This window comes from Carya illinoinensis, chromosome 15 (assembly GCF_018687715.1).
Source record: "Carya illinoinensis cultivar Pawnee chromosome 15, C.illinoinensisPawnee_v1, whole genome shotgun sequence".
Lineage (NCBI taxonomy): Eukaryota > Viridiplantae > Streptophyta > Magnoliopsida > Fagales > Juglandaceae > Carya > Carya illinoinensis.
The window spans coordinates 2,119,144-2,130,031 of NC_056766.1; the positions used below are offsets into that span (position 1 = coordinate 2,119,144).

General features: G+C 37.4%; 1 protein-coding gene across 3 annotated transcripts; it reads left to right on the forward strand.

Annotated features, from left to right (window-relative positions):
- Positions 1-1,861: 1,861 nt before the first annotated feature.
- On the forward strand, positions 1,862-6,122 carry LOC122297843 (probable peroxisomal membrane protein PEX13). Of its 3 annotated transcripts, none has more exons than XM_043108046.1 (9): positions 1,862-2,092; positions 2,189-2,382; positions 3,231-3,311; positions 3,470-3,558; positions 3,712-3,786; positions 4,496-4,557; positions 4,635-4,694; positions 4,864-5,076; positions 5,598-6,122. In XM_043108046.1, exons 2-9 carry the CDS (start codon positions 2,260-2,262, stop codon positions 5,699-5,701), a joined length of 807 nt encoding a protein of 268 aa, XP_042963980.1. In that variant the 5' UTR covers positions 1,862-2,092; positions 2,189-2,259; the 3' UTR covers positions 5,702-6,122. The 3 variants fall into 3 exon arrangements, with proteins under 3 accessions (XP_042963980.1, XP_042963979.1, XP_042963981.1); XM_043108045.1 differs by having other exon boundaries at positions 1,865-2,092; positions 2,257-2,382; XM_043108047.1 differs by having other exon boundaries at positions 1,865-2,092; positions 2,257-2,382; positions 4,864-5,070.
- Positions 6,123-10,888: the final 4,766 nt, after the last annotated feature.

Consider the following 10,888-nt stretch of genomic DNA (forward strand, 5'->3'; position numbering starts at 1 on the left):
AACAACATCAGGCGATTGTTTAAATCTTCAGCCGTATTAAATTCATAGAGTTAGGCCTCGAGGCTTTGCAGCACTTGTCGGGTCACGGACGGCTCCATTTTTCAACTATCTACAGTTACTATTAAACGCATCGTTTTCTTCAGTCCATTTACTTGTTGCGGATCCTTTTTAATGATGCCAAAAGGGGGAGAAGTGTTAGACTAGAACATTAACATCGTTTGAATTGCTAAACTTATTATATATATTTGGAATTATATTTATACTTTTGCTTGAAAAACTAACGCACATTCTCAGGGGGAGCTTAAGTATTAATTCAGGTTTCAGGTTCTATCAAGTATTTGTCATCATAAAAAAGGGGGAGATTGTTGAACCCAAGATTTCAAGTTTTGTGTAATTATATATTTACACATGGATTTTGATGATAACAAATGAATTCAAAGAATAAAGAAGTCTCAAGCTCAAGTTGTCTACACAATGGAGTCAAGCACATCAAGGAAACAAGCATGAGCAAGAAGGGAACAACTTCACATTAAAATTATAGAGTAATGTTGTAAATCTCTTCAAAATTCGAAATTAGGATTAATGCTCAAAATTAATATTTTATCATAAAGCATTAAAATACATTTTCCACATGTGCATGAATATTTTTGAAAATTAAATTTGAAAATTTTGAAAGATGATTGATTGTTATCTTTTGCATGTGCATGCCTTGATTAAAGGGTTGAACTTTGAAAATATTAAAGATGATTGATTGTCATCTTTTGCATGTGCATGCCTTGATTAAAGGGTTGAACTTTGAAAATATTAAAGATGATTGATTATCATCTTTCACATGTGCATGTTTTATTTGAATTTTTTCAAAAGTGATTGATGCTTTTTTAGACTTATACAAAAAGTAAAAGATTAGGTTTGAATTTTTTGAAAATGAAAGTGTGCTCATTTTGTCATATGCCAAAAGTAAAAGATTAGGTTTGATTTTTTTGAAAAAGTGAATGATGTTGTCTTTGACAATTGAAAAAGAATAACCTTTTATTTGAATTTTTTGAAAAAGTGAATGATGTTGTCTTTGACATGTGAATCTTTTTAAATTTGAATATGAAGTCTCATATGCCTATAAATAGATCATTTGAGAGCTTCACATTTACAACTCCAAGAGCATACAACATTCATTCAAAACTTTCATTCTCTCTTCTCTAAACATTGAGCCTTAATCCTTGTTCATTTTGAGAGATATAGTTTGCGCTGTATTGTTCTTATTTCACTCGTTGAGGAGTGTTTTCTGATAACCTACCCACTATCAGCTTTTGTATCAGAAAAAGGGTGTGTATAACCCTTGTGTGTGTAGAAAGTATTCTACACGGGGAATAGTTGAATCACCACGTGTAAGGTGATTGCAAGTGTAGAGGGTGTTCTACACGGATCCTTTGTAGCGGTGTTGTTCAAAGGTGTAATAGGTTTCTATCTCCACCTGAAGGAGGTTGAAAAGTGAATTTGGGAATCCTCAAGGGGTAGCTTGAGACGAGGACGTAGGCAGTGGGGCTGAACCTCGTTAACATACTGAGTTTGCTTCTTTCTTACCCTTACTCTTTATATTTATTGTTATTTCATATTTTGTTTATATTTTATATTATATATTTGATTTATAATTGTTATTTTTTTTAATACAATTCAATTCACCCCCCTCTTGTGTGAGTCATCTGGGCAACAATAAATATAAAAGTTTTGAATTTATAAAAAATATATATTTTTATCAAATTTTAAAAATAAATTTGATTAGCCCTGTCTAAAATAGAGAGCAACAATTATTTCTATATATATCCGTGGACCCGAGCCACGTCATCAGCCAACCTCCTTGTGTCAGTTTTTACAAGGCGGTCTCCACGGCGCGACGACCGCGTAAGCCCTATTAATCTCTCTCTCTCTCTACTCTCTATCCTTCTCTTTTTCAGATTGATATCAGCTATATCTGTCTGCAACAAGAAGTAACTCCGATATCTCGTAGTGTTCATTGCTCCCCGCGACCGAACAAAATTACTGAGAAAAAGGGAGATATCAAGGCAAACGCGGGCTTCTCTATAGCTTCGTTCAGCTGGTATTTTTGAATTCTGATACTCTTCCTTTGCTGAACAACTTAACAGTATCTAGAACCCTACGGTTTTCTGCGTTTTCTGAATTTTGTTCTTTTTAGTTATTGTTTCATATATGCGTTTGGATCTACAAACTTGGCAATTTGGTGGTTTTTATTTCGGTTTTTAGCAAATGGATCGGTACCAGAGGGTGGAGAAGCCGAGGCCAGAGACGTCTATTAACGAGAATGAGATTCGCATTACCACTCAGGGAAGGATGAGGAACTACATTACCTATGCCACCACTCTACTTCAGGTCGAAACCCTCTCTCTCTCGCTATACGCCTTTCTTAGTATAAGTATGATGCATATGCTCCTACATTACTTATGGATGTTTGATGTTTCTATCTCCGGGTATAGTCTGTAAGTGCTTATGGGTGCGTGTTTATATGTATTGCATGTACTTATTATTTTAGCAATGCTGGTGTGTTTCTATGCTTAAAGGTAAGATTACATTTTGCACACTCGGAATTAACACCTTTTTTCATTTCCATTTGCAACATAAACTTCCGAGATTGGAAAATTGAATGCCAAGCTACCAAATTTTGGCAATTGTAACTTCAATTAAGACTAGATTGTTAAGGTCGATGAAAAAATAGGGCACGTGACAGAGTCTTAAGGTTTAATCTTAACTAAATGTGTAAATTGATCAAATTTCATACTTTAGGGTGCAGATTTCCAGTTCGGTTTAAGGCACGTTCAGTAAAAAAGAATAGTAGTTTAAGGTACATATTGCAGAAGTGGTGGTAGTTTTAGAGTTTAAAGTGTAATTTCCCTAATTTATACCGTCTTCTGCTGTTAGGCGAGTTTGTTTTATGGTTTTTTGCTGAAATTTTCTGTAACGAATCAAACTCGTGGTGTTGGCTTCCTTTTGTGTAGGTAGGCATTATTTGGAAAAGAAAGTTATGTTTGCATAAATTATTTGGTAGCATTTATTTTTTCACCTCATCTTACCCGTTATGCATTCTGTAATTTTTATTTTGTGAAAAACAAAAGAGAACTTTTTGTTTTCATATAATAGTTAGTTATATTCTGACTTCTATGGTAGGTATGTTCATACATACTTCTTATCTTACTGTTTGTTTTGCTCTATTTTTTATATAGGAAAAGGGATCTAATGAAATCGCTCTTAAAGCCATGGGCAGAGCAATAAACAAGACTGTGATGATTGCTGAATTGATTAAGGTAGTTCACTAGAATGTCACTCCTTTTTTCCACTCTTCCCCTGTTCAGTCTACGTAAGAGGTTGTTGTTCTAATAGTACTTTATCAGTATTGATGTTACTGTTTGTGCCTGCTTGAAATGTATATTATTTACCTGCCAGAATTTGTTTTCTTTTGTAGAGAAGGATAGCTGGTCTTCATCAGAACACAGCAATTGGTTCTACTGATATAACTGACTTGTGGGAGCCTCTAGAAGAGGGACTTCTTCCGTAAGGATAATATCATGCTCTCCTACCCCGGACTAGTTTTGTAATGCGTTGTATTATTTTGTGTTGTTGCTGTTTTGCTTATAAAAGGAATCTTCACTTATCAGAACATAATCATTTTGATCCCTTTTAAGCTGGTTGTTTCCAATGATGCAGCCTGGAAACTACTCGTCACGTATCAGTTATAACAATTACTTTGTCCAAGAATGAACTAGATACATCATCCTCAGGGTACCTCTCTTGTCCCTTTGTACGTCCAGCAGACACTTTCATTCTTTGTTTTGTAATTTTTTTTTTTATTAATACTCTGTTATTTGCTTTTTATGGGAAATATCTATTGTGGGTGTATAGTCATTCCTTATTAAAAATAATGATTAATTGAGACTATGACTCACTTGTCTAATGAAATACCTGGCATTTTCCTGGATTTTTACAATTCTGGTTCACAAGTATTTATATTATATATTTAATGGTGGATATCATGTGTCCAAATGATTTTTTTATTTTTTTTATTTTTTATATGCTGGAGTTCTCATTCTTTTTATGAATAGAAGCTTTGCTCTTCTTTCTCTTATGTTTTGTGTTGGTCCATTGCTGCGATGTTAGAAACTTATGGGCACAGTTGCACTGATCATTCATTGGACCATCCTTTGAGCTTTTGAAGTAGGAACTTATGGAACTTAAAAAGAACCAAAGAAAGTTGATTATGTGAATATGGTCCAGTATGAATTTCTATATTTCTTGGTCAACTGTCTCTCTCTTTCTCTCTATACACATTCAACACACACTCGAACACATTCTGTGAGTCTGTGTATATCTATGGGTGATTGGTAGTCATAGTATCATACGCAAAAGGTAACTGATAACTATGTTGAATTTGTTTTTGGTGTATTCTTCCTTGGCCTCTTTAGTTATCATTAATGGTTGTCCTATGATGTAGTTACCAACCACCTATTCCAGCTGATCAAGTGAAGCCCTGGACTGAATATGATTATGACGGAGGTAAAGCGATAAACTTTATGTATATTAATCCTTCTTAAGCATATTAGTCAATTTTGCTTTGTTTCTCGTGGAAATAGAGGGCTCTCCTAGAATGCGTGGTAGAGGCCGTGGTGGTCGAGGAAGGGGCAGAGGAAGAGGTAATACTCTTGAAATTGATATTTTATTTTGCTTCCTCTTCATTGCTAGTATTTCTTTTTTACACTTGAAGTGCTTTGCTTACCAAAAGTGAAGCGCATTTATAAGAGCGCATTCCTTTTTGGCAACACCAATTGCAGCACCAACAATTGTGATTTATTGTACTTACAGGGAGTTATAACAATGGAGTTGTAGAGTACAATGGAGATAATGGCCTGGATGGCGGAAGATATTATGGAGGTAGGGGTCGAGGTCGTGGAAGAAGCCGTGGCTACCGTGGGCGCGGAAGGGGGTACGGTGGTGGGAGCATGCAGCAGGAATTTAGTGATTATAATAACTATGGGAATAACTATGGGGGAGGGCCGACTCCTGCACAAGGTCGTGGTAAGCTTTATTTGCTTTTATACCATCTTGCATGTCACAAATGGTGTGAAAAACCATTTCCTTACATATTCCATACTCTTCCTTGTTTAGAGGCTTTCTTAATACTTGTACTCATGCATAATATTTGTAAGTGAGACTGCTATTGTCATGATTAACTTTTAGCAACATGATTAGTCTTATTTTGAAATTTTCTTTTTGTTTGCCAAGTAAAATTACTGTATCAATATTGTACTTTGTAAAACCTCCACTTAGATGCATGGCTTTAGATACTAGATATTTGGTAGGAGAAAATAGAAAAAGGTTTTAGGCCTCTCATATTTGTGGTTCCTTTTTCACTTTTTTGGTCGTTGAATTTGTTGCCACAAAAAGACGTGGCAACAAATTTGCAGTGATGGGATTTTTCTATTTTTGTGTTTATTGGGTGAGTTTCCATTCCATTGTTTTACTCATCCTATTTTCATATAAAATGAAATGCAGGTGATAGCATGTTTCTAAATAATAAAAAATCTCATGTCTTGCAGGACGAGGGCGTGGACGTGGCAGGGGCAGGGGCAGGGGCGGTGGGCGTGGTCGGGGTTTCATATTAGAAGGCCAGGCAACTGTCAGAGCCCTAGACACGGTATAAAGTGTGGTTTAGGTTTCTGAGAGCTCTGGATGCCTGTTGGCAGTTGCTCTTCTGATTTCTTTTCCCGGGGGAAGAGAGAAAAGGCAAAAGAAGGGAAAATTTGGATTTTCACTTCTTAGTATCTAGACATTTTAACTATAGTGAGTTGCCACATGTAATGTGGTGGGGGCATGTTTTGTAGTTTGAAATAGGAATGACTTTAGTATTTTAGCCATAGTACACGATCTCATAAAACCGTACTAAGTAAGGTAGGCTAATTTTTATTTAAGCGCTTACAAAACTTTGGAACGTTTTTACACCCTTTCTTTTCTTTTAGATAATAATATAATAGGGCAGTGCAGTGCAGTGCATTCTGTAATTTGTAATTAGTACATTTATTTGTTTCCTTAAATGGGGACATCACAAGGTTTTCAGTGTATCATTATCATTCTTTGGTGCTTTGAGCTTTGTTTCCAAAGTTCCTTCATTTGCAATGAAATATCAGGTCCACTTAAAATAAATTAAGGAAAAATATAGTTGCAAGCATAATTATGCACCAATCTGTGCACCAATGTGATGAGATTGGTCAAAAAGTAGATTTTATTGAAAATAATGTTAATTTAAATTTTAAGTATGAATGAATCAGTATTGGTACACAGATTAGTACGCGACTATGCTTGTATATAGCAAAACTCATAAATCAAACTGGATACCGCTACGTACAGGCGCTATCGCTCACGAAGTTGATGACTTATTTTATGAATGAAAAAATCAAAGAAGAAAGAAGATGAGGTTATGTCCATGTTTTCATTGTGCAAACCCAGATCTAATCGCAGGTTCTTTTATTTCTTTGTTTTAATATTCTTCATATTAGATCCTGAATGTTGGCCCTCCTTCGCGAAGAAGAAAGGAGACATGGGCATAGATTTTTTGTATTTTGTATTTGGGGGTACCTCGCTCTGCTAGGCGGGGTGCGGGGCGGGTATCATTTCTATTTGAAAGATGAATTACATTTTACTATATTTAAAAATTATTTCTAGATTTAAAAGTGATCAAAAATATATTTTTATATCAAAATTGTAAATTTAAATTTTGTAAATATGACTATAATTAAAAAATTATGTAGTTTTTAAATTTGCTAGTGTGTATTTTGTGTAAGTTGTAGCGTAATAATTTTAAACTATATAGTTTTCAAATTTGCTAATGCATACTTTGTAAACAAGTCAAACAAATTGTAATATAGTAGGGAGCCTTCCGTTTGTTTTAGAAAGATAAGTTCTGACTTCTCTCTAGAAAAACTAATCTCTCCATTTGTTTTTGCCGGAGAGGAAGGTGTGAGTTTTGGCTCCACCTTCCTCTCCATCTCGTTTCCTTTTTCCGTTCATTTTCTACTACCTATATGTGAATATGCTTATATGGTAGTGTTTTTCTACCGGTTTGGATTTTCTCAAATCTACAATTTTCTAGCCATGACCAGTCGACACGCGCCCCACCATCACGTTCGCCTTCCACCGATCTTCTGGAACGACACGGAAACGCGCCAAAATAGTCTGCGCGACTTGTTTCCCCCGCGCGACTTGTTTCCACGGGTGGTTCTCACGCGCCGCTACTCTCCGACAGCTCCACCGGCTACACGCGCCATACCAGAAGACTCCCCGCCCTCCAATCCTTCAGATCGGCTCGTCTTCTCATCTTTTCATCCGACGCGTGGCCTTCACGCGCTACTCCAGAGGCGCTGCTCGACTTTTCGGCGACTGCTTTTCTACCCTTCCGATACCAGTCTATCCAGAGTTTTTCTTTCCCTAACCGGTGATCTTGTGAAAGAGATTAAAGACCTCACCAACAAATACTTCAAGACCTTCAACTACAGTGCTTCCGCTTGCACCGCCTTTGGCGGTAGCTTACCTTCAAAACGTCTTTTAAGACGATACACTCTTTGTAAAGTTTGGGTAGAGACTAAGAAATTAGTCTCAAAATCTAATTTTTTTTTTCTTTTTTTCTACCTCGTTTGTATTGTGATTGTTTGTTTTTGGGAATTTGTTGGGGAACCCCACCCTCTCTAACTTGTATTACCTTCTATTTCAATGTTATATGCTTGCTTAGAAAAAGAAAAAAAAAACAAATTGTAATATATATATATTTATATATACACAATTTGTAAAATATAAATATATATTTATATTTATGTTTTTGTATATATATAAATATTGATGTTTTTATATTATATATATATATTTATAGGCGGGAGCGGGGAGGGAGAAATGCGAGGGCTTGCCCCGACTCCCTAGTGGGAGACTAGATGCGGGGTGGGGCGAACGGGGGCGAGGTAGCAGGGTGTGGTGCCCCACTGCCCACCCTTAGTATTTGTGGACTAGAATCTCTCTCTATTTCAAAAACATTTCATTTGTTTTCAGAGATGATATGAGATAAATTAAAAGTTAAATAAAATATTATTAGAATATATTATTTTTATATTGAGATTTGAAAAAGTTGAATTATTTATTTTATTTTTATATTTAGATTTGAAAAAATTATAATGATTAAAATGAGATAAGATTAGAGTTTTCTGAAAGTGAACAAGCGTTAATTTAGAAGCAAAAGCAAGAAATTATCTTTCCTCTTCATAGATGGGATTTCGATGATATTTCTAACCCTGCAATTGCAAACCCATTTCCAATTCCAAGTACACTGCTAGGCACCACCGCCGATGACTAGGGGTGAAAACTGACTCATCGGCACGGTTTTTGGGTAAAACCGACGCTGACCGACGATGTGAGATTTGCCGGAGGAACCGATAGTAACCGGTTGATGGGAAGGAGGAAAACCGTCCGCATCTACTCCGGCGATTCTTTGGCGGTTCACGGTTGGTTCTCGGTTTCCCTAATGGCATTGGTTCTCAGAGAGAGAGAGAGAGAGAGAGAGAGAGAGAGAGAGAGATGATTTGAAACTCAGAAACGGCATGAATCGGGGAAGAAGAAGAAGAAGGAAGAAGAAAATCAAAACGACGCCGTTTGTCGTTCTACTTATTTTTTTTCCTTTTCCCATAGATAAAACGACGCCATTTGTTTTAATACAAATAACGTCCTTTAGATGTGTTTTAATCACAACTAATAGCATCAAACGACGCCGTTCCATTTCAGTTTATGTGGAACAGTATCGTTTTGTATAGGTATAAATTAAAAAAATATATGTTTATTTGGTCGGCCGGTTCAGCGGTTTGAGCCGGCCTCAAACCGTGACCGAACCGACGAATGTCGATTTTGTTAATTTTATACCGCCTGCCGACCGGTTCCCTGGCGGTTTCGGCCAGTTCCTGACTCCGGCGGCCGGTCTGTGTCGATCACAACTGGTTTTTCGATTTCTTGTACACCCCGACCGATGACCATGATTCTGTTTGCCACAGTTCACTTCCGATAAGTAGGTGTTGATAATATTTTTTTATTTTGTACTTTGAAGATTGAAAAGCAGTCTTCATCTTATTAACATCAAAATTCCTTCTAAGTGTTTTCACTCGATGGAAGATTTCTTGCTCTTCGAGATAGGTGGCTGGTGGATCAATGGATTGACTCTCCATTGAGTCAAGTTAACTATTAAGAAGACAAAAGTTGATTCATCTACTTTAGATTAACAATTAGATAATCTTATATTTTCTGAAGGAGTAGAGGGAAAAGAAAATGTCGAATCGAATAAGGAAGTTTGTAAAATTTCTAAGATGGAAGAAAAGAAATGTAATGTAGGTACAAATGAGTATTCATTGCAGATTGGACAAGTGAATCCCAATGCTACAGAATCACTCTACCAAAGGAAATAGGCAGGAAACAATGTTACGAAAGAGGAAGGGGAGGGATGCTAAGGGAAAAAAAACAAAGGATGAAGGCGTTTGAATTTGTCCAAACCACAAAATGCAAAGTTTAGTCACATTTCGTGCACAGATGTGCACCAAAACGCTTGCATATAGAGTTTTTCATTTCTTTATACATAAACAAGATTTTATTTAAGATAATAATAGAGGCATAACACAAATGAGGAATTCTACTTGTCAGCTATTGTTCACTCTAATACTACACACCTTACGTGTCTTTTTTTTTTTCTTTTTTCCCTTACCTGCAAAAACGTGCCTTCTACGTTTAGCCCTATTTTGATGGACCGAACACTAGAAGAACTTGCGATGGGTTTATTTATTGATGTTTAATTTCCTGGAGGTTGTGCAATGGACCGAACACTAAGATGGCGGAGAAAAGTAAACTAAATTCACCACGTGCGATGGGTTTATATTCACTGAGAGAAGAAGACATGTGACGATTGGGTGCCTGAGCTACGACGGGGACGAGTAACGGTGGTTGTGGGTGCAATGCGTGGCTGGGGACAGTGATGCTGGAAGTCACCTAGGTGAAACCCAACGGTGGAGATTTACTTTCCGATGAGTAGTTGCAGCTCGAGGTAGTGATGTCAAGGGTTGAACGGTGCAGCGCTCATGGTGGTTGGCACCTTGTGAAGGAGTTGTGCTTAACACGAGGGGTTGTGGTTTACGTGCTATCGAGTGTACACATGACGGTTTGCATTTGGTGGCTTGGGACGGTGCTACCCTCAATAGTGGTGGTTCCCATAGGGTTGTAGATCCTTCACGGTGCAGTGGCTATGGGCCGGTCATGAGGGAAAGGCTGCTAACCTTGCTATACATGGTGGTGAAACTAGCCACGACCCCATGGCTTTCCAAAGTGAACCGCTGTGCTTATATTCCTTTAGCCTAACGACTAGGTGGCCAACGATGGAGCAAGTCTTGCTACCACTCTATAGCTTGGCTACAGTGGCTGGGCTTCAAGGTGCAAGATTGCTATGTTTTCGATATCGTAAAATAGAGGATGTGAGACAAAGAGGCTTGCGTAGTGGCCTGTTGGTATTGGGCTCCATGCTTCAAGTGGAGTTGTGTGTCATGAGGGAAGAGATGGAATAGAGAGAGAGAGAGAGAGAGAGAGAGAGTAGGCTTTGTCCTAGAATCACATAAAGACGAGAAAAAGGAGTAAAGAGTGCGAGAGAGCAACACGGGAGGCAAGTGTATAGGAGAAAGAGTTGCATAAGGAGAGGAAGGCCAGCACTATTTCAGTGGATGACTTTCTGCCCATAGAGATGAAGCACGAGCATAGGACTGAGAAGAAGGAAAATCATAGAGAATAGGATGATCGATGAGTCTTCAGGCAAAAGATGATT

Bases quoted from the DNA above. Each gene is read 5' to 3' on its own strand.
- LOC122297843 (XM_043108046.1), top strand. From the start codon at position 2,260: ATGGATCGGTACCAGAGGGTGGAGAAGCCGAGGCCAGAGACGTCTATT. The intron at 3,312-3,469 runs GTAGTTCACTAG...TTTCTTTTGTAG, and splicing joins TGATTGCTGAATTGATTAAG to AGAAGGATAGCTGGTCTTCA. The intron at 5,077-5,597 runs GTAAGCTTTATT...CATGTCTTGCAG, and splicing joins GACTCCTGCACAAGGTCGTG to GACGAGGGCGTGGACGTGGC.